Here is a 24,816-nt window from a genome sequence, read left to right on the forward strand (position 1 = left end):
TCCATGTCTTGGCTATTGTAAATAGTGCTGCTATGAACATTGGGGTGCATGTATCTTTTCAAATTAGAGTTTACATCTTTCCCAGTATATAACAAAGAATAGGATTGCTGGATCATATGATAGCTTTAGTTTTAGTTTTTTAAGGAATTGCCATACTGTTTTCCATAGTGGCTGTACCAATTTACATTCCCACCAACAGTGTAGGAGAGTTCTCTTTTCTCCACATCCTCTCTAGCATTTATTGTTTGTAGACTTTTTGATGATAACCATTCTGACTGGTGTGAGGCAATACTTCATTGTGGTTTTGACTTGAATTTCTCTAATAATTAGTGATGTTGAGCATCTTTTCATGTGCCTGTTGGCCATCTGTATGTCTTCTTTGGAGAAATATCTATTTAGATTTTCTGCCCATTTTTTGATTAGGTTGTTTTTTGATATTGAATTGTATAAGCTGTATATTTTGGTTATCAGTCTTTTTTTGGTTGTATCATTTGCAAATATTTTCTCCCATTCCATAGGTTGTCTTTTCGTTTTGTTGATGGTTTCCTTTGCTGTGCAAAAGTTTTCAAGTTTGATTAGTACAGTTTGTTTATTTTTGCTTTTATTTCTTTTGCCTTGGGAGCCTGAGCCAAGAAACTATTTTTACAGTTTATATCAGAGAATGTTTTGTCTGTGTGTTCTCTTTTAGGAGTTTTATGGTGTCATGTCTTATATGTAGGTCTAAACATTTTGAAGCCTCTTACAAAATATTTACACCATTTGTCATCTATGTACACGTTTTTAAGAGAAACTTTTCTAACAAACAAAACTATAATTTATCGTTATGAAAATTTTCTAAAAAAATTTACTATATTACCACAAAATAAATAAAGATAAACAATATTTTAAAAACAAAATTAAATTTTCATTTCAATTAAGACCCCTTTTGGCATTTTGCTTATTTATTCTGCCCTTTGGTTAACAGCATCAGTGTCACATTACTATTTTATATTGCATATATGTAGCACTTACTTCCTTAAGTTTTCAACATGTCATTTATAATTAAAGGCAGACACTGAGTCAGTGTTAACAATAGATTAACTAAACTGCACTGTAATTTAGGTAAAATTACTGTGTCTCACTGTATATTACATGCAAAGTCCACATAAATTGGCATTTAACCAATTGTACTGCACAAGCAAACATCTCAGTATATGAAAACTGCATCATTAATTCAACGTTTCCGTATAAACTGATCACTTTATAAGCAGCCTTTTCCAACGTGAACTACATTGTCTTCTTTAATCAACATCTCTGTTTAGTTATTTTAAAGTGTTTTATGACAACTTTTATGTTTCATATTTAAAGATCATGCAGTTAGCATTCACAATTTCCTTTGATTAATGTAGCCTTGTAGATTTAAAATAAACCATTCTTTAACCAGGCAGAAAGTGTGGCTTTGTGTAGTTTCAATTGAATTTAATTTGTTAATATCCACAGAGACTTGCATTTGGTAAGTTTTCAGTAGTTATCTTTACACAATAATGAATGTATGCCCGGTAGTTTTCAGCAGGAATGCTGATGGTTGCATTTCTTTATCTTCCCCGAAAACCGACATCTTATACGTCTCTGGTTGGAAAGAACTCTTAACAAGGTGACTGGGCCATACTTTATCTTTTGATATAAAATGTAAGTGATCCAGAGACTGCATGATAAAACAATCCCTAGAAGCTTATTCACCATTTAGTTCCAAGTTGCTGCTAGTTTTTACTGTGATTGCCAGTGGTTGCTGTGAATTAACCTTCCTTTAGAATTATCTTACTTATTTATCTCTTTTTAAGTCTTAAAACCTGACCACTATCCAGTGTAACTTCTTCCTGGTGTTATTCTAAATTACTAATAACAAAAATAATTGGTTTTTGGTGCTCTTGGAAGAGAACATCCTAAAGACAGACTTGATGTGACAGGCCTGGACAGCTGCATTGTGGGCCTGCCTGTCTGATGATGGATTGGATCAGCTCTGGTAAAGGTCAGCATTATAGAGAGGTTCCAGATTCACGGGTCAAAAGACCAACAACTTTAATTAGACACAATGATACCTGTTTAGTCAATCATTAAACTATTATAACATTTACATGGTTTCTGTTGTTGTGTTGTCTTTTAAATCAAATTATTTGAATCAACTTATGTTATTAAAATATTGTCTCGAGGTGGCTGCGTGTTGGCGAAAAACGCCTGCAGTAGTAAGATTTTATTTTTGGTGGCTCCCTCAGGTAGTGAGCTTGAAGCTCTGCGTTGCATACTTCCTGCATGTTTATCGGCCTTTGGACCTCCTATTAACTATTGTATGGTGGGCAGGAATTCATGCTCTTGGTAGAAAAGCTTGGTCTTTGTAAGATCAGTCCATGCCTTCCCAGGGCTGGTGGAGTGTTTGTAGCTTTTCTCCTGAATGAGTACCACAGGTGGCTTGAAGCGAGGTGGACTCCTGCTGTAAAACTATTTTGTCAGGTCAATGCCTGGTGCTGGAATTGGCGCTTTCTTCCATCTGGGTTAGTCTGTCATCTGTATTTTTGCTCAATGTCTTGGGTTTTAGGAAGTTTCTGTCACTCAGCTAACAGAGTTTGGATTATAAATTAGCCAGAATTTTATGTAAGAAATTTGTTAGTTCAGATAGATCGGAGGTGTTTTAAATTCTGAAGAAATCTCTGCTGTTGTTCTATTGGCTTTTTTTTAAAATTTTGGTCATGCCACAGAGCATGTGGGATCCTATTTCTCTGACCAGGGATTGAACCCACACTGCCTGTGTTGAAAGCACAGAGTCTTAACCACTGGACCACCAGGGAAATCTCTTTAATCCATTTTGAGTTTACTTTTTGTATATGATGTGAGGGAGTGTTTTGCTTTCATTGGTTTATGTGAGGCTGTCCAGCTTTCCAAGCACGATTTGCTGAAGAGAATGTCTTTTCTTCATTGTATATTCTTGCCTCCTTAGTTGAAGGTTGATTGCCCCTGAGTCTGTAGGTTTATTTCTGGACTTTGTGTCCTGTTTCATTGATCTGTGTTTGTGCCAGTACCACATTGTCTTAGTTACTGTGGGTTTGTAGTATTGTCTGAAGTCTAGGAGGATTATGCCTACAGCTTAGTTTTTTTTCTTCAGGATTGCTTTGACACTTCTGTTTTTTCCTCTTTCTTTCTTTAAGATTTCACATGTAAGTAAGGACATGCTCTAAAATAGCCACAACATTTTTGGGAAATTCAGCCAGGATTCTGTATTAATAGTTGACAGTTATTCTGCAGTATTCACTGCAGGGCATTCTTAGGCTCGGCTATGGTTTCAGACATGTAGGACACCATGGGCCACATTCATATCAGGCACATTCAGAAGGACATGGGACAGGAGCCAGTGTCAGGCCCTCTGTTTTGGAGCCTGGTGGCGGAGGCAGAGCTATAGCGTGCTGTTTAAGGGTGAGGTTTCAGGCTTAGAGGCAGAACTGCCGCAGGCGGTGCTCAACTGTCCATCCTTACAAGCCTCATGCCCCCAGTGTAAAATTGTAGATGGAGAACTCCCAGACCCTCAAAGAGCTGTGCCTGTTCCCAGAGGGGCTGCACTAGCGGGAGCTCAGGTGATCATCTCTAGCAGGTTTGCACACTCCTCCAGTTAGGTGCCATTTGCCCATCAGGGGTCATTTTTACCCTGTTAACCCTCAGAAAGTGGACCATAAGTCACATTCTCAGGTAGTAAGTGAAGAGGTTTTGTTACTCTGTTATCTACAGCAGTCCAGCTGGTTTTGCCAGTTACCCCACGGCTGTCCTTTATAGCAGCCTTTTTTCCATCTAACATCATGTGTTGTGTTTAATCACATCTCTTTTAGTTTCATGTCATCTGCAAAAGTTGTCTTTCATGACAACTTTTCATGTCTTTCATGATTTCAAAGAGTACAAGCCAGCTGATTATGGACCATTTCACAGTTTCCTTGTGATTAGATCAGGTGATGCGCTCTGGTAGGAGCTCTGAAGACATAATGTTGTACCCTTCTTGGTACACCCACAGGAGGACACAGTGTGGCTTGTGCCGCTGCTGATTGTGTTAAACTTGACTTTGACCATTTGGTTAAGGTGATGTTCATCAGAGACTTGCATGCTGTGCGTGCAAATTGCTTCAGTCATGTCTGACTCTTTACGACCCTATGGACTGTAGCCCTGTCAGGCTCCTCTGTCCAGGCAGGAATGCTGCAGTGGGTTGCCATTTCCTTCTCCAGGGGATCTTCCCGACCCAGGGATCAAACCCACATCTCTTACGTCTCCTGCATTGGCAAGCAAGCTCTTTACCACTGGTGCCACCTGGGAAGACCAAAGATAACTTTATCTCTTGTGATTATGAAACTGGTAGAGGTGATCCATGGAGACTGCGTGAGAATCCATCCCACAGCAAGCTTTCATTCACCCATTTTAGTATCCACTGATGGTTCTCGCCTGCATAAGTTTTTACTGTGATGTTGCCAAGTGGTGCTGTTTGAATTAGACCATTCCTTCTACTTCATCATTACTTACTGATCTCTTTTTTAAGGTACTTTTTAAATACCTGGAGCTCTGCTTCTCAGTGAAACAGGTTGGCTTCCTGTGTTCATTATACTAAATTACTAAAAATTAAAACATCCAAACAGAATTAGGTATTTTAATCTGAAGTGAAAAAAGCCTCTTGGACTAGGAGCATTTTGACATCCCTGAAGAAGGACAAGAGGAGCGGTGGATGTGATGAGGGCCTGGACAGCTGCCCCCATCTCTGCCTGCCCTGGCATGCATGAACATAGGAGAGTTATGGAGTGAAACAGAAAGCTCTGTGTAAAGTGTCAGTCATTCAGTGAGTGTGAGGGTCTGCTTTCAGCCATTTTCACGTGGTTTCAAAAAGAGCCATGTGACAAAGCTTCTACATTATGAACATTGAGTAACCTGTTTAAGTAACAAGTCATTAAACCTTATGCTAGTAAAACTATCATATACATGGGTTTCTGTAAATGCTTGAGAGAATTGTACTTTGAAGATCAAATCTCATTTGAAATCAACATATAAAATGTTATTCCAAAGAATATTTGTCTCTAGGTGACATGTTGAGCCAAAAAAACCCTACAGTTTATAAAGATTTTATTTGTTTGGATTGGCTCCCTCTTTTTAGTATGTGGCTTGTAAGCCTCTCGCTTCATACTTTCCTGACATGTTTGTCTCCCTCTTTTACAGGTACCTCCTACTTAACAGATATTGTATGGTGGGCAGGAACAATTGCAAGTAAGTACTCTTTGGTGAAAAGCTTGGTCTTTGTAAGATCAGTCATTTGTCTCGCAGGGCTGGGTGGAGGTGCTGGGTTGAGCTTAAGCTTGTTCTCTGGAATGAGGACCAAGAGGGTGGGGGGCAATGGAGGGCGAGGGTGGAGGCTCCTGCTGCCTGAAACTAGCCCTGAATTTTGTCCAGGTCAGAGTGCCCTGGGTCTGAAGAAATTAAGGCAGCTCTTGCTTCCTCATCTGTGGTTAGTCTGTGGGCATCTGGTGAACCTTTGCTCAATGTCATTGGTTTTACAAAGGAGAGTTTCTTCACTCAGCCTTTAACAGAGGTCATGTGTTATAAAATTAGACTTCAGAACTTTAAATATGTAAAGAAAAATTTTGTTAGATATTTCAGATATATCCTGAGGTCTATTTGTCACATATTGTCTTTAGGCAAGAAATTTTCTGGCAGATGTTGCTTTATTGAAGAACTCATGTTTGAGCTTTATCTTGATGCAGCCCCAGACACAGTCCTGTGCAGGCAATAGTGTTTCCACTGGATGTGCCAGCAGTATGTCACTGGAATGTATCCCAGGTCACTTGAAGGGACAGGGAAAGCTCTATATGATCTGTTTTAAAACAGGGATATGTTAAGAAGAAAGTGGAAATACACTTTTACTGCATCCACTTCAGTCACTGTTGGTTAAGTTGGGAATTTTCGTAGCAAGTTGAAGCTACTCCCCTGACTAATTGGGCCAGTGACAGGTAGTACTGGGCCTGCTGTCCTTTGCCCTCAGGACTCTTAAACATGCAAACAGTGTCCCATATATCCTTCCTCACCTGCAATGGAAAAGAAGCCCTTTCAGAGCACAGCCTTGCAAAATTCAACTCTGTGATAATGCTCAAAGAGAGCTTTGTAATTGCAGTGACATCCTTGTGATTCTCTTGACAGTGGCTGTTGGCCAGATTGGAAACTTCCTGGCTTACACAGCGGTCCCCACGGTCCTGGTGACTCCTCTGGGTGCCCTTGGAGTGCCATTTGGGTGAGAACTGGGATTCTGTGTTTTGGTTTTTAATGTGTAGTTTAGGTATAAGAAAACTTTTCATTTTAAATGTTTTTGTTAAAATAATAAAAGTAAAAGTAACTGAAGTTAGATCTTTAGTATTGCACTTCTGGGGTGAATTTTATCCCTTCAGATTTAGTTGTGTGAATTATTAACCTTCTCTTAGACATTTGCTTTAGTATATTTCTAATTCTAACTTATTCATGTTTACAAACATGATACTATTACTCTCCTGGTCTTTCTCTGGAGGACTTCCTAGAGATTGGAATCATCCTAGCTCCTTGGCAAGTGATTCTGAGAAATCAGTAAGCAAAACTGCAGTTGGTGTTTTATTTACCATCTCCTACTGGATGGTAGGCAGTCCCCTACTTCAGGAGGTTATTGAGGTTGGGATGAATGACACCTGGGCTCCAGTGGGTATGAAAAGGATTCGTTACTCACAACAGTCAATAGTAAATGTATCACTCAAGGAGAATGGCTCTGGTTTGAACTGGAGTAGAACAGGAACAATGCAGGGCATTGAGTTTTTATTACAGTTAGGAGGTAAGCCAGGTAGAGTCCCATGCTCAGGCTAGGGTTTGCATGCTTTGAAATTTTAGTGCCAAGGGACTGAATATGCTGGGGCCTAACATTATAAGCTCTCCTTTTTATAAGGTTGTTCAGATTTGGGACAAAAGAGAAAAGAGAGGATTGGGAACATGAAAGCTACCAGCCACCACAAATGGGGTCTTTCGCTTTTGAAAATTATTTTGTGAGGCAGTTATTAAATATATTAACAGAGGATCCCCAACCCCCATGCCACGGACTGGTAGCAGTCCTTGGCCTGTTAGGAACCTGGCCGCATAGCACGAGGTATGCAGTGAGTGAGCAAGCAAAACTTCATATGCTGTACCCCATTGCTCCCCATAACTTGCATTACCACCTGCACCATCCTGCCTGTCACTCCCATTATTGCCTGAACCATCATTTCCCACCCCACCGCCCATCCCTATCCATCGAAAAATTGTCTTCCATGAAACTAGTCCTTAGTGCTAAAAAGGTTGAGGACTGCTATATTAACACATATCCTTTTGTGAACCTATTTATATTATTTTACCTTTGAAGAAATTGTTAATAAACAGAGATAAAATAGAAGTGAAATAAAATCCAAGTTTCTAACTCATTGATACATTGGTATGCTGCTGTGTTCCAGATAGACCTACAGATACTTGCAGAGAAATGTATCTGTGATAGATGTAGTTAATTTAAAGTCACTTAGGCTTTAAGATTCTATGGCCTGAAAAATACAAAAGCATTTTCCAACATGTCAACCTTTGAAAATGCATTTGTGATGTATTTTTCTAATCCAAACATATCCTTGGTATTACATGTGGCTTAGTGTCACTTTTCATTTTGGATGACCCTGAAAAGCTTGGATTACATGAGTGGTGCTGTCATTGGGGAATCACTGCTTCAGCTTTTCAGAGCCCAGCCTCACTCTCTGTTCCCTGAAAAATAATCAGGCAGGTAAATAACCCAGCTTTGTGATCTTTTCATATTTAAGATGCATATACTAAAATGCCTTGCTTCATTAATTTCCAAAGAACTATTCTTATGGACTTTGATAATTAGGTCTCCTAATCAGAAATCGGAGAAGGCGATGGCGCCCCACTGCAGTACCCTTGCCTGGAAAATCCCATGGGTGAAGGAGCCTGGTAGGCTGCAGTCCATGGGGTCGTGAAGAGTCGGACACGACTGAGCAACTTCACTTTCACTTTTCACTTTCATACACTGGAGAAGGCAGTGGCAACCCACTCCAGTGTCCTTGCCTGGAGAATCCCAGGGATGGGGGAGCCTGGTGGGCTGCTGTCTGTGGGGTCGCACAGAGTCAGACACGACTGAAGCGACTTAGCAGCAGCAGCAGCAGCAACCAGAAATGTTCACTACTCTAAGTCTTCAGGAGATGTTTCCCAAAGAAGTGTGTGAAATGGCATTCTGGATTAAAAGAGTGCTTTCAAATCAGGATCCCAATAAAATATTTTTTAAAAATAAGAAAATTAAAATTAATTTGGAAAAACCAAATATATCAATATGTAGATACATATGTATATATATTTTAAAAACAGTTCTATTTTTGTTAATGGAATGAGGTTGCTAGAATTATATAGAAATAGAAATGAAAAGAACATGGCACTGGGAAAAAAGATGTCTGTCATCAGTGAAATAGAATAGAGAGCCCCCAGAGAGGTCCACTTTTCCCTGCAGTGGTTTAATGTATGATAAAGTAATCATCACAGCATAGTACTTTTTAAAAGGCTTTTAAAAATGCTTTATTTGGAATTAATTTCCACATTATAGGAAAATGCAAGGTTAAGAACAATAATCAAAATGATATTCATATTCCCTCACCTAGACACACTGATTATTAAATTCTATCCCACTTTCTCCATCATTTGCTTTCTCTATATTAGCATTTTTCAACCTTATTATTGACCTAGCGGCCAGGTAATTCTTTGCTTTGAGGGTCCAGTCTGTGCTTTGTAGGGTGTTTAGCAGCACTCCTAGCTTCCACCCACCAGATACCAGTAGCTCCTCTTCCCCAAAATGTCTTTGGACATAAGAAAATGTCAACTTGTGGGGCAAATCAGCCCTGTTTGATAAGCACTGTTCTATTATGAATGTGATGTTTGTTTTGTTTTTTGGATTTTGTTTTTGATCCTTATGAGATTGGTTATGTTTGTAATGATCCTTTACCCTTAAACACTTTGATTTGTGTTTCCTGAGACTAGAAACATCTTCTTAATAACAATGGTATAATCATCAATTTTGATAGATTTCACTTTATTTTAATGTTAAATGTATCTTTGTGATCTGCCCTCCCCATTCCAATTTTGTTCATTGAGCCTATATACCGTTATTCTATGCTATTATCCCTTATACCATTATTTTTCCCTCTAGTGAATGATCTAGTATAGCAAGAGCAGCATGTAGTTGTCGTATCTCAAGTTTAAAAAAGAGAGCTTCTTATTCTTAAAAAAAAATAGTGTTGGGAAACTGGTAAACAATTTATAGGGACATCGACTTAAATCCTAATCATAGCACCATCAAAATATGATCTAACTGAACTAAGCATTATGTACAAGATGGCCATCAAGTGTGAAATACAACACTGAATGGTTTGTCGATACTACATTCAGTGACTCATTTGTGTGATCACATGTTGTGTGATCAGTATGTTGAGGTGTGTCATCTCACTCAGCAGTGCAGGGTGTGCTGAGTAAAGCCGCAGTGAACTCTTTGTGTTAACTAGCATCTCCATTAATACCTGCCTGTCTGTGACATGTAGCTACAGATAATTTATGTCTGATTTTCACTGAATAAACCTGAATCTCTTGCACAACCCAGAGTAAGTTATGTAGAGATTTAATCTGTGAAGGAGGAGAAAAAAAGTTTAGCTATGTACCAAGAGTTTATGGCCTATGTAGAAGAAAACTTTTAATGTGTTTCATATCTTAGAAGGTTAAGAAGTTTCAAACGTTTGAAGCAATAAAAATGAAAAGGTTGATTTTATACATTGAGAGGTAAAATAAAAAGGTTGGGGGAAAAGATTTCAAAAAATATGACAGTAGTTAAAGTGTGATATAAAGAATTTCTTAAATTGACCAAAATAATATGAAAATCCCAATAGATAAAATGACAAAGTTGAAAAGTGCCACTTTTATACATATGAAAATAAATTTATTCCACTAATGTTAAACCACATTTTCAACAAAATGCATATAAGCAAACATATATTATAAACATAAAAAACATGTATGTACTAAACGGAAGAAGAGTAATATAATATCTCACTGTAGTAAAGCTAGTCTTAATTTGACATGTATTCTGATAAGCCTTAGAGAAAGCCTTAGCAAAATAACTTTTAAAAAAGTATAGTGAAAAAAATTATTAAAGGAATTAAAATGTCACACTGTAAATATTCACTTAATGCAGAAGAAACTAATGGAGAATAGGAAATAAAAAAGACATGAAACATAGAAAACAAAAAGTAAGATAATCTAACTCTCTCAGTAAAAACATTGTCAGTCAGTGGGCTAAACAATCCAATTAAAAGGCAAAGATCATCAGGGAGGTTTAAAAAAACAAGATCCAATTATATGCTTTCTACTTCAGACATAGTTTAGATTCAGAGATACAAATAGATTGAATGTAAGAGAAAGGAAAAAGATATATTTTGCCAATAGTAACTATAAGAAAGTTAGAGAGGCTGTGGATCAGATAAAATAGATTATAAAACAAAACAAATGTAAATATAAAAGCTAAAATTGTAGAACTCTTAGAAGAAGTGAAGTGAAGTCGCTCAGTCGTGTCTGACTCTTTGTGACCCCATGGACTGTAGCCTACTAGGTTCCTCTGTCCATGAGATTTTCCACGCAAGAGTACTGGAGTGGGTTGCCATAATCTTAGAAGAAAACAGAGATAAATCTTTGTGATCTTGGATTAGGCAATGGTTTCTTAGATAAGAGATAACCTACACATGGACATCACCAGATGGTCAATACCAAAATCAGATTGATTATATTCTTTGCAGCTGAAAATGGAGAAGCTCTATACAGTCAACAAAAACAAGACCAGGAGCTGACTGTGGCTCAGATCATGAACTCCTTATTGCCAAATTCAGACTTAAATTGAAGAAAGTAGGGAAAATCACTAGACCATTCAGGTATAACCTAAATCAAATCCCTTACGATTATACAGTGGAAGTGACAAATAGATTCAAGGGATTAGATCTGATAGAGTGCCTGAAGAACTATGGATGGAGGTTCATGACATTGTACAGGAGGTGGTGATCAAGACCATCCCCAAGAAAAAGAAATGCAAAAAGGCAAAATGGTTGTCTGAGGAGGCCTTACAAATAGCTGAGATAAGAGAAGTGAAAGAGGAAGGAGAAAAGGAAAGATATAACCCATCTGAATGCAGAGTTCCAAAGAAAAGCAAGGAGAGATAAGAAAGCCTTCCTAAGTGATCAATGCAAAGAAATAGAGGAAAACAATAGAATGGGAAAGGCTAGAGATCTCTTCAAGAAAATTAGAGATACCAAGGGAACATTTCATGAATGGATGGACACATTTAAGGACAGAAACGATATGGACCTAACAGAAGAAGAAGATATTAAGAAAAGGTGGCATGATATGACCCAGCAATCCCACTTCTGGGCATACACACCAAGGAAACCAGATCTGAAAGAGACACGTGCAACCCAATGTTCATCGCAGCACTGTTTATAATAGCCAGGACATGGAAGCAACCTAGATGCCCATCAGCAGACGAACGGATGAGGAAGCTGTGGTACATATACACCATGGAATATTACTCAGCCATTAAAAAGAATTCATTTGAATCAGTTCTAATGAGATGGATGAAACTGGAGCCCATTATACAGAGCGAAGTAAGCCAGAAAGATAAAGACCATTACAGTATACTAACACGTATATATGGAATTTAGAAAGATGGTAACGATAACCCTATATGCAAAACAGGAAAAGAGACTCAGATGTATAGAACAGACTTGTGGACTCTGGGAGAAGGCGAGGGTGGGATGTTTCAAGAGAACAGCATTGAAACATGTATATTATCTAGGTTGAAACAGATCACCAGCCCAGGTTGGGTGCATGAGACAAGTGCTCGGGCCTGGTGCACTGGGAAGACCCAGAGGGATCGGGTGGAGAGGGAGGTGGGAGGGGGGACCAGGATGGGGAATACATGTAAGTCCATGGCTAATTCATTTCAATGTATGACAAAAACTACTGTAATGATGTAAAGTAATTAGCCTCCAACTAATAAAAATAAATGGAAAAAAATAAATAAAAGGTCATTAAATTGTTTAAAAAAAAAAAAAGAAAGAAAAGATGGCATGAATACACAGGACTCTCCAAAAAAGATCTTTTTTTTTTTCATTTCTACTACCCATATTTTATTTATTTTTTTCCATTTATTTTTATTAGTTGGAGGCTAATTACTTTACAATATTGTAGTGGTTTTTGCCATACATTGACATGAATCAGCCATGGATTTACATGTGTTCCTCATCCCGATCCCCCCTCCCACCTCCCTTCTCCAGCCCATCCCTCTGGGTCTTCCCAGTGCACCAGCCCTGAGCACTTGTCTCATGCATCCATCCTGGCCTTGTGATCTGTTTCACCCTTGATAGTATACTTGTTTCAATGCTATTCTCTCAGAACATCCCACCCTCGCCTTTTCCCACAGAAAGTCTGTTCTGTACATCTGTGTCTCTTTTTCTGTTTTGCATATAGGGTTATCGTTACCATCTTTTAAAATTCCATATATATGTGTTAGTATACTGTATTGGTCTTTATCTTTCTGGCTTACTTCACTCTGTATAATGGGCTCCAGTTTCATCCATCTCATTAGAACTGATTCAAATGAATTCTTTTTAATGGCTGAGTAATATTCCATGGTGTATATGTACCACAGCTTCCTTATCCATTCGTCTGCTGATGGGCATCTAGGTTGCTTCCATGTCCTGGCTATTATAAACAGTGCTGCGATGAACATTGGGGTGCACGTGTCTCTTTCAGATCTGGTTTCCTCGGTGTGTATGCCCAGAAGTGGGATTGCCTGGTCATATGGCAGTTCTATTTCCAGTTTTTTAAGGAATCTCCACACTGTTCTCCATAGTGGCTGTACTAGTTTGCATTCCCACCAATAGTGTAAGAAGGTTCCCTTTTCTCCACACCCTCTCCAGCATTTATTGCTTGTAGACTTTTGGATGGCAGCCATCCTGACTGGCATGTAATGGTACCTCATTGAGGTTTTGATTTGCATTTCTCTGATAATGAGTGATGTTGAGCATCTTTTCATGTGTTTGTTAGCCATCTGTATGTCTTCTTTGGAGAAATGTCTGTTTAGTTCTTTGGCCCATTTTTTGATTGTGTCATTTATTTTTCTGGAGTTGAGCTGCAGGAGTTGCTTGTATATTTTTGAGATTAATCCTTTGTCTGTTTCTTCATTTGCTATTATTTTCTCCCATTCTGAAGGCTGTCTTTTCACCTTGCCTATAGTTTCCTTTGTTGTGCAAAAGCTTTAAGTTTCATTAGGTCCCATTTGTTTATTTTTGCTTTTATTTCCAACATTCTGGGAGGTGGGTCATAGAGGATCTTGCTGTGATTTATGTCACAGAGTTTTTTGCCTATGTTTTCCTCTAGGAGTTTTATAGTTTCTGGCCTTACATTTAGATCTTTAATCTATTTTGAGTTTATTTTTGTCTATGGTGTTAGAGAGTGTTCTAGTTTCATTCTTTTACAAGTGGTTGACCAGTTTTCCCAGCACCACTTGTTAAAGAGGTTGTCTTTTTTCTATTGTATATTCTTGCCTCCTTTGTTGAAGATAAGGTGTCCATAGGTACATGGATTTATCTCTGGGCTTTCTATTTTGTTCCATTTTGATCTATATTTCTGTCTTTGTGCCAGTACCATACTGTCTTGATGACTGTGGCTTTGTAGTAGAGCCTGAAGTCAGGCAGGTTGATTCCGCCAGTTCCATTCTTCTTTCTCAAGACTGCTTTGGCTATTCAGGGTTTTTTGTATTTCCATACAAATTGTGAAATTATTTGTTCTAGTTCTGTGAACAATACCATTGGTAGCTTGATAGGGATTGCATTGAATCTATAGATTGCTTTGGGTTGTATACTCATTTTCACAATGTTGATTCTTCCAATCCATGAACACGGTATATTTCTCCATCTATTTGTGTCCTCTTTGATTTCTTTCATCAGTGTTTTATAGACCAAAAAAGATCTTAATGACCCAGGTAACCATGATGGTGTGATCACTCACCTAGAGCCAGACATCCTGGAATATGAAGTCAAGTAGGCCTTAGAAATCATCACTTTAAACAAAGTTAATGGAGGTGATGGAATTCCAGTTGAGCTGTTTCAAATCCGAAAAGATGATGCTGTTAAAGTACTTTACCCAATATGCCAGCAAATTTGGAAAACTCAGCAGTGGCCACAGGACTGGAAATGGTCAGTTTTCATTCCAGTCGCAAAGAAGGGCACTGCCAAAGAATGTTCAAACTACCGCACAATTACACTCATTTCACACACTAGTGAAATAATGCTCAAAATTCTTCAAGCTAGGCTTCAATAGTACGTGAACTGAGAACTTCCAGATGTTCAAGCTGGATTTAGAAAAGGCAGAGAAACGAGAGATCAAATTGCCAACATCCGTTGGATCATAGAAAAAGCAAGAGAATTCCAGAAAAACATCTACTTCTGCTTCATTGACTATGCCAAAGCCTTTGACTGTGTGGATCACAACAAACTGTGGAAAATTCTTCAAGAGATGAGAATACCAGACCACCTTACCTGCCTCCTGCAAAACCTGTATGCAGGTCAAGAAGCAACAGTTAGAACCGGACATGGAACAATGGACTGATTCAAAATTGGGAAAGGAGTACATCAAGGCTGTATATTATCACCCTGCTTATTTAACTTCTATGCAGAGTACATCATGCAAAATGCTGGACTCAATGAATCACTAGCTGAAATCAAGATTTCCAGGAGAAATATCAATAATCTTAGATATGCAGGTGACACCACCCTTATGGCAGAATGAAGAGGAACTAAAGAGCCTCTTGATGAAGGTGAAAATGGAGAGTGAAAAAGCGGGCTTAAAATTCAGTGTTCAAAAAACAATGATCATGGCATCTGGTCCCATTACTTCAAGGCGAATAGATGGGGAAACAATGGAAACAGTGACAGACTTTATTTTTGTGGGCTCCATAATCACTGAGAAAGGTGACTGCAGCGTGAAATTAATTAATTAAATTTAATTAATAATTAAAGGTGACGTTTGCTCCTTGGAAGAAAAGCTATGCCAAACTTAGACAGTGTATTAAAAAGCACAGACATTGCTTTGCCAACAAAGGTCAGTATAGTCAAAAGTATTGTTTTTCTATTAGTCATGTATGGATGTGAGCGTTGGACTGTCAAAAAGGCTAGGCGCCAAAGAATTGATGCTTTTGAACTGTGGTGTTGGAGAAGATTCTTGAGAGTCTCTTGGACTGCAAGGAGATCAAACCATTCAATCATAAAGGAAATCAGTCCTGCATATTCATTGGAAGGACTGATGCTGAAGATCCAATACTTTGGCCACCTGATGCAAAGAGCTGACTCATTGGAAAAGACCCTGATGCTGGGAATGACTGAAGGAGGAAGAGAAGGGGATGACATAGGATGAGATGGATGGATGGCATCACCAACTTGATGGACATGAGTTTGAGCAGTCTCTTTGAGTTGGTGATGGACAAAGAAGCCTGGCAGAGAAGCTGCAGTCCACTGGGTTGCAGAGTCAGACACAACTGAGCAACTAAACTGAACTGAACTGAAAGCACAAGCAACAAAAGCAAAATAGATAAACTGGACATCATAATAATTAGAAGCTTTTGTGATTTAAAGGAGAACATCAAGAAAATGAAAATTCAGGGAAAAAAAGGTGACACCAAAGGGTGATGTCAGAAAACATCTCCCTACAAAAATCAAGAATCAGCTATCCATAAAGAAAAAGAGCTCTGGGTGAGCTCTGGAGCCTACTTAAGAAAATTTAGTGATACATTGGAACCAAAACCCTGAGAATAATTGCACCAAAAAAGGGAGGAGGGTATTTTCACTTTGATGGCATTATCCTTTCCCCAAAGTTGGCATTGCTCAGTGCCATGAGGGAACTTCTCAGATAGGAAGTGTTGTTCCCCTAGCCAGGAAATGAAGAATGGAGTAAGTAACCAGTTTCTCTAAGACTTTCAGAGCACCACAAGAAAGTCTCACCTAGACTGGCAAAGCAGAAGTGTATTAAGATGGCTAGGAACAAGGAAGAAAAGCAAGAGAAAGCATTGGCAGCCATACAGTGGGAGTGATTGTGGTTTGACTCTGTGAGGGCAAGACACTAGCCTGTATCCCCACAGCTGACCCTCACCACCTGTGCTTCCTTGAAGCTAGCCCCTTCTGCTGTGCCTTGCAGGTTGCAGGCCTCCTCTGCAAGATGCCTGTTGGGAGTGGGTGGACTGGCAGCCCAGCAGAGCACTCTGAGAGCCAGCCCTCCACAGCTGCTCGTTAGTCTGGTTTGGGCCCTGTAGGCATTTATGTATGTAAATTTCTCTCTGTGTACCTATTTAACTGGATCCTAAATGCTTTGGCATGTTGTTGCTTCATTTTTATTCATTTCAAAGTGATTTCTAATTTCCCTTGTGATTTCTTTACTGATCCATTGATCATTTAGCAGTAAGTTTCTCTTACCCATAAAGTCTGGAAAAGGTGACTGCTTCTTCATATGTGCAGACACCTATGCAAAGCTATAGGAATCACAAAAAATCAGAAGACATGACTCCATCAAACAAACCTCCAGTAATGCCCAAAGAAATGAAGATCATGAATTTCCTAACAAATAATTCACAGTAATTGTGTTGAAAAGTCTAAGCTTCAAAATAACAGATAAACATTTAATAATTATTTTCCTGTCAGGAAAATAGTACAAGAACAAAGTGAAAAGTTTAATGAAGAGACAGAAAATATAAAGAAGAACTGAACAGAAATTTTAGAGCTGGTGAATGAAATGACAGAACTGAAGAATTCAATAGAGAGGTTTAATAGCAGACAGCCAAACAGAAAAATCAGTGTGAGGAACAAAAAGAAAAAATGAAAAAGGATGAAGAAAGCTTGTAGGATTTAAATGACATCATTAAGAGAAACAATGTAGGCTTCATTGGAATCCCAGGAAAAGAAGCAAAGAGAAAGGAGTCAGTTCAGTTCAGTTCAATTCAGTCGCTCAGTCGTGTCCAACTCTGCGACCCCATGAACCGCAGCACGCCAGGCCTCCCTGTCCATCACCAACTCCCGGAGTCCACCCAAACCCATGTCCATTGAGTCAGTGATGCCATCCAACCATCTTCATCCTCTGTCGTCCCCTTCTCCTCCTGCCCTCAATCTTTCCCAGCATCAGGGTCTTTTCAAATGAGTCAGCTCTTCGCATCAGGTGGCCAAAGTATTGGAGTTTCAGCTTCAACATCAGTCCTTCCAATGAGAAAGGAGTAGAAAGCTTATGTAAAGAAATAGTGGCTGAGACCCTCCCAAACATGGGGAGAGATTTGGACATCCAGGTTTTTGAAGGTCGTAAGTTTCGTTAAAATTTCAGTCCAAAATGATCTTTTTATACACATAATAAAGCTATCTAAAATTAAAGTCAAAGAGAGACTTTTAAAAGAAACAAGGGAAAAAATTCATAGAAGGAAACCCTCATAAGACTATCAATGGATTTCTGAGCAGAGATCTTTCAGGCCAGGAGAAAAGAGGATGATACATTTGATGTGCTGAAAGGAAGAAACTGTCAGTCAAGATTACTATACCCAGAAAAGTTGTCTTTCAGAAATAAGGGTGAGAAAAAGACTTTTTCTCACAAATAGTAGTTGAGAGAGTTTATCACCACTAAACCTGTCTATAAAAAATATCTACAGTTTTTCAAGCTGAAATGAAAGAACACTGGTTAGTAACATAGAAATATATGAAAATATACAGCACACCGGCAAAGGTAAGCATGTAGCCAGATTCAGAATACTCTAATACTGTTGTTATAGGGTGATGTGTTAACTACCTCTAGTGTAAGGGTTGAAGGATAGAAGTCCTAAAAAGAGCCATAGCTACAACACTGTATGAATGGATACTCAGTAGAAAAAGATGTAAATTGTGGCATAAAAAATACAAAAGGGAGGGAGTAAAAGGTTAGACCGTCTATGTGCAACAGAAGTTAAATTGTTGTCAGTGTTAAATAGACTGTTATGTCTTTAAGATGTTTTAATGTAAGCCTCATGGTAACCACAGAACAACCTTCAGTAGATTCACAAACAAGAGAAGGGAATCAGCACATAGCATTATGGAAAACCATCAATTCACAGAGGAAGGCAGCAAGGGAGAAGGAAGGGTACAAGTGAACTTCAGTAATCCAGAAAACAGTTAATAAGATGGTATTGATAAGTTGTTACCTAGCAACAATCACCGAGTGTTAGTGGATTGATTTCTCTAATCAGAACACATAGAGTGGGCTTCCCAGGTGGTTCAGTGGTAAAGAATCTGCCGATGTAGGAGACATGAGTTTGATCCCTGGTCTAGTAAGGTCCCATCTTCCATGGATCAGCTAAGCCCATGAGACACAACTATAGAGCCTGTGCTCTAAAGCCTGGGAACTGCAACTACTGAGTCCATGAGCCACAACTGCTGAAGCCTGAGCACCTGGAACCTGTGCTCCACAACTGGAGAAGCTGCCGCACTGTGAGGCCCACGCACTGCGGCTGGAGAGTAGCCCCTGCTCACTGCAGCCTGAGAAAAGCCTGCACAGCAAGGAAGACTCAGCGCAGTCTAAATGAATAAAATTATTTTAAAAACCACATAGAGTGGTTAGGATTAAAGACCCTACTACATGCTTCCTACAAGAGACTCACTTCAGTTTTAAGGAAACACATACTGTCAGAGCAAAGTGCTGGAAAAAGATCTGTGCCAGTGGAAACCAGAAAAGAGCAGGAGTAGCTATACTTACATCAGACAAAGCAGAATTTAATCTGAAAACTGTAACAAAAGACTGTTAGATAATGAAAAGGTCATTAGATAATGATAAAGTGGTCAGTTCCTCAAAAATGTCACTATCATAAATATAGTCACAGCCAGCATCAGAGTACATAAATGTATTAAGCAGATACTAAAGAGCTGAGGCTTCCCTGGTGGTTCAGACAGTAAAGTGTCTGCCGTGGGAGACCTGGGTTTGATCCCTGGGTCGGGAAGATTCCCTGGAGAGGAAATGGCAACCCTCTCCAGTACTCTTGCCTAGAAAATCCCTTGGATGGAGGAGCCTGGCAGGCTACAGTCCACAGGGCCACAGAGAGTCGGACACGACTGAGCGACTTCTCAAAAAGCTGAGGGGAGAAATAGGCAACAATACAATAATGGTAAAGGATTTCAGTACCACACTTTCATAATGCATAGAGCATCCAGATGGGAAATCAAGAAAACAATGGACTTGAACCCTTTTTAGAGCAACCTAATATACAAAAGAACTATCCAAAAATGATCTTAATGACCCATATAACCACGATGGTGTGATCACTTACCTAGAGCCAGACATCTTGGAATGTGAAGTCAAGTAGGCCTTAGGAAGCATCACTGCTAACAAACCTAGTGGAGGTGAAGGAATTCCAGCTGAACTATTTCAAATCCTAATGGAAAGTGAAAGTGAAAGTCACTCAGTTGTGTCCTACTCTTTGCGACCCCATGGACTTTACAGTCCATGGAATTCTCCAGGCCAGAATACTGGAGTGGGTAGCCTTTCCCTTCTCCAGGGATCTTCCTAACTCAGGGATCAAACCCAGGTCTCCCATATTGCAGGCAGATTCTTTACTAGCTAAGCCACAAAGGAAACCCTCAAATCCTAAAAGATGATGCTGTTAAAGTGCTGCACTCAGTATGCCAGCAAATCTGGAAAACTCAGCAGTGGCCACAGGACTGGAAAAGGTCAGTTTTCATTACAATCCCAAAGAAGGGCAGTGCCAAAGAATGTTCAAACTACCACACAATTGCACTCATTTCACACACTAGCAAAGTAATGCTCAAAATTCTTCAAGCTAGGCTTCAACAATATGTGAACCAAGAACTTCCAGATGTTCAAGCTGGATTTAGAAAAGGCAGAAGAACCAGAGATCAAATTGCCAACATCTGCTGGATCATCAAAAAAACAAGAGAATTCAGAAAAACATTTATTTCTGCTTTATTGATTATTCCAAAGCCTTTGGCTGTGTAGATCACAACAAAGTGTGGAAAATTCTTCAAGAGATGGGAATACCAGACCACCTTACCTGCCTCTGAGAAACATGTATGCAGGTCAAGAAGCAACAGTTATAACTGAACATGGAACAACTGACTGGTTCAAAATTGGTAAAGGAGTACGTCAAGGCTGTATATTGTTAGCTCGCTTATTTAACTTCTATGCAGAGTACATCATGCAAAATGCTGAGCTGGATGAATCACAAGCTGGAATCAAGATTGCCGGGAGAAATATCAATAACCTCAGATATGCAGGTGACACCACCCTTATGGCAGAAAGTGTAGAGTAACTAAAGAGCCTCTTGATTAAGGAGAAAATGGAGAGTGAAAAAGCGGGCATAAAACTCAACATTCAAAAAACAAAAAAATCATGGAATCCAGTCCCATTACTTCAAGGCGAATAGATGGGGAAACAATGGAAATAGTGACAGACTTTTATTTTTGTGGGCTCCAAAATCATTGCAGATGGTGACTGCAGCATGAAATTAAAAGATGCTTGCTCCTCAGAAGAAAATTTATGCCAAAGCTAGACAGCATATTAAAAAGCAGAGACATTGCCAACAAAGGTCTGTAAAGTCAAAGCTATTGTTTTTCCAGTAATGTATGGATGTGAGAGTTGGACCATCAAAAAGGCTGAATGCCAAAGAGTTGATGCTGTTGAACTGTGGTGTTGAGGAAGATTCCTGAGAGTCCTTTGGACTGCAAGGAGATCAGTCAATCCTAACGGAAGTCAGTCCTGAATATTCATTGGAAGTATTGATGCTGAAGTTCCAGTACTTTGGCCAACTGATGCAAAGAGCCAAGTCATTAGAAAAGACCCTGATTATGGGAAAGATTGAAGGCAGGAGGAGAAGGAACGACAGAAGTTGGATGGCATCACTGACTCAATGGACATGAGTTTGAGCAAACTCTGGGAGATAGTGAAGGACAGGGAAACCTGGCATGCTGCAGTCCATAGGGTCTCAAAGTGTTAGTGACTGAACAACAACATATACAGAATATCCAGTCCAACAACAACATAGTGCACATTCTTCTCAAGTGTGCAGAAAACATTTTCCAGGATACAACCTATTATAGCTTACAGACAAGTCTTAGCAAATTTAAGAAGATTGAAATCATACCTTGTATCTTTTCTGACCAGAGTGGAATGAAACTACAAATCAGTAACAGGAGAAAAGCTGGAAAATTCACAAATATGTGAATATTCAATATACACCCTTGAACAATGTGTCAAAGAAGAAATCAAATGGGATATCAAAAAATATCTTGAAACAAAAAAATGGAAACCTAATACATCAAAACCTGTGGGATGCTACAAAAGCAGATCCAAGAGGGAAGTTTACATCAATAAACACGTTCATTAAGATAGAAGAAATATATCAAATAAACAAGTTAATTTTTCCCCTCAAGAGACTAGGAAAAGAGCAAACTATCCCCAGTGTAGGCAGAAGGAAGGAAATAAAAAGCCAAACAGAAATGAATGATACACTGTCCTAAAAACAGTAGAGATGTTTAACAAAACTAAGAGCTCCCTTTTTTGACAAACAAAATTGAGAAACTTTTAGCTAGATTACCTAACGAAAAGGAGAGACGATTTAAATAAAGTCAGAAATGAAAGATGAGGTGTTACAACTGAACTACAGACATAGAAAGGTCATAAGATACTACTATGAACAATTACATACCAATAAATTGGATAATCTTGAAAATAACAGATAAATTTCTAAAACATGTATCTTAACATGACTAGATCTGTTTCTTCATAGAAACAGAAAATCTAAACAGGCTAAGAAGATTGAATCAATAATTTAAAACATCCCAACAAAGAAAAGTTTGTGGAAGAGATGGCTACACAAATGAGTTCTAGCCAGTCTTTAAAGGAAAATTAATACCTTCTCAATACCTTCTCAAATCTTCCCAAAAACTGAAGAGGAGGGAGCATTTCCAAACTCATTTTACAAAACGAGCATTACTATAATTCCAGCCAGATAAGGACACTCCAAAAAGGAAACAACTTCCCAGTAGCACTGAAGAATATTGATGCAAAAATTCTTAATAAAATAGTAGCAAACTTAATTCAACAATACACTAGAAAACCTTAAACCATGACCAACTGGGATTTGTATCAGGGATGCAGGGATGGTTCAACATCCATAAATCAATCAACCTGCTATGCCATATTAACAGAATGAAGGATGAGAATCATACGATCATCTCAGTAGATGCAGAAAAAGCATTTGACAAAATTCAGTACCTAGTCATGATAAAAGCTCTGAACAAACTGGGTACAAAGGGAACATACTGCAATGTAATAAAGGTCATATATGACAATTTCACAGCTAACTTCATACTTAACAGTGAAAAGCCAAATGCTTTCTCTCTAAGATCATTAACAAGACAAGAATGCCTACTCTTCTACTTTTATTCAACATAATACTGAAAATTATAGCCAGAGGAAGGCAAGAAAATGCAATAAAATCCATCTACATGGGAAAGAAAGAAGTAAAATAGTTCATATTAGCAGATAACTTAATATAGAAAATCCTAAAGACTCTAACAAAAAACTTTTGAACTAGTAAATAAATCTACTGAAGTTCAAGATACAAACATCAGTTTGTACAAAAACAGTTCTGTTTCTACAGTCTAACAATGAGCTATCAGAGAAAGAAATTAAGAAAACAATTTACAGTTGCATCAAAAACAATAAAATACCTAGGAATAAATTAAACTAAGAAAGCAAAACGTGTACACTAAAAACCATTGACATTGATGAAAAAAATTGAAGAAGACACAAATAAAAGCAAAGGTCTTCCATGCTTATACATTGAAAGAATTAATATTGTTAAAATGTTCACGCTGTCCAATGCAATCTTCAGATTCAGTGCAATCCCTATCAAGATTCCAGTGGCATTTTTTTCATAGAAAGAGAACTATCAATCTTAAAATTTGTATGAACCCGCAAAAGACAAAGATAGACAAAGCAATCTTGAGAAAGAAGGAAGCTGGAGGCATCATGTTTCCTGACTTCAAACTCTACTGTCAGCTATAGTAATCCAAACAGTATGGTATTGGCATAAAAATGGACATACAGATCAGTGGAACAGAATGGAGAACCCAGATAAAACCCACACATGTATGGGCAATTAAGACAAAAGTATCAAGAATATATAATGGAGAAAGGATAGTCTCTTCCTAAAACTGGTAAAGTCCACATATAAAAGAATGAGACTGGATCACTATTTTACTTTGTACACAAAAATCAACTCAAAACCTAAGACCTGACACCATACCAAAAAAAAAAAAAAAAAAAAGACTCCTGGAAGAAAAGTATAAGGAGTAAGCTTCTTGATATTGGACTTAGACATTTTTGGGGTCTGATATCAAAAGGAAAGGCAGCAAATGCAAAAAAGGAAGTAAGATGGACTACTCCAAACTAAAATGCTTCAGCACAGAAATGAAAGCCATAAACAAAGTAAAAAGGCAATTTATAGAATGGGAAAAATATTTACAAATCATAGATAGGATAAGGGATTAATATCCAAATTATATAAAGAACTCTTACAACTAAATAGCAAAATGCCCATAAACAATCTGATTTAAAAATTAAACAGAGGAACTGAACAAATATTTTTCCAAAGAAGACATACAAATAGCCAATAGGTGCATGAAAAAGATAGCTTTCGGTGAATGGTGTCAGATTCATGATCTCCGAAGATGAGATTTAACTTCAGGACCAGGGACCAGGCTTGATCACTCAAGAGCTTTTGTATAGCAGAGTTTTATTAAAGTATAAAAAGGGACAGAGAAAGCTTCTGACATAGACATCAGAAGGGGCCAGAGAGTGCCCCTCTTGCTAGTTTTAGCAAGCTGTTTTACGTCTGTTAGAAAGCTATTAATCAGATAAGAGAGACACCTCAAGGCTGTCGGAGTTTCACCAGGCCCTTCTCCCACAGTATGCATTTTTGAGGTTGAATAGAACGAGGTATGTCATCCCCAGCCATAAAACAATTGATATGAATACTGGTTTGTTGAGCTATTATCAGCCAAAAGTTAGTCTTAGGTGGAACCATTTTGAAGAAAGGCCAAATTCCAAAGCAAATACATAGTTTCATTAACATAGCTTAAGAAAAACATTTCCATAAGAAAAATGCATTGGTTAGCTCAAGGTTTGAGAAAAGTTAAGTTCAGGTGGAACCAGGTGTCATTCTGGCAACACAGAATTTTATAAGGAAAATATCTGACCCTTCTAGTTTGTTTCCTCTTGCAGGTTAAGGGAGAGATAAAACATGTCTTGACACTTGCAACCTATTTCCTCCATTTGGAGACCCCTGGCCTTCCTGCCTGTTACCCTCGCAAAAAGATGCACAATATCATTAGTCATCAGGAAAATCCATATCAAAACCACAGTGAGATACACCTCACACCTGTTACAATGGCCCTCATAAAAAATAAGCAAGAAGTAAGTATTGGCAAGGATGTGGAGAAAAGGGAACGCTTGTGCACTCTGTGCTGTTTACTTGTTCATGCATCCATCAGTAGACACTTGATTTGCCTCCACATTTTAGCTGTTGCTAATAATGCTGCTATGAACAGGAGTGTACAGATTTCTTTTCACAACCTTGCTGTCAACTCTACAGCATGTTTTTGTTTGCTTTCT

The 24,816-nt window shown here is 38.5% G+C and overlaps 1 protein-coding gene across 1 annotated transcript in view; it reads left to right on the forward strand.

Annotated features, from left to right (window-relative positions):
* NIPA1 (NIPA magnesium transporter 1) overlaps positions 1-24,816 on the forward strand; it is a 51,758-nt gene that overhangs the window by 16,113 nt on the left and 10,829 nt on the right. Inside the window, exons 2-3 of the mRNA XM_020903518.2 lie at positions 5,215-5,262; positions 6,190-6,280. Coding sequence (XP_020759177.2) covers positions 5,215-5,262; positions 6,190-6,280 — 139 coding nt within the window. The remainder of the gene's footprint in view (positions 1-5,214; positions 5,263-6,189; positions 6,281-24,816) is intronic.

Source organism: Odocoileus virginianus, unplaced genomic scaffold (genome assembly GCF_023699985.2).
Source record: "Odocoileus virginianus isolate 20LAN1187 ecotype Illinois unplaced genomic scaffold, Ovbor_1.2 Unplaced_Contig_9, whole genome shotgun sequence".
NCBI lineage: Eukaryota > Metazoa > Chordata > Mammalia > Artiodactyla > Cervidae > Odocoileus > Odocoileus virginianus.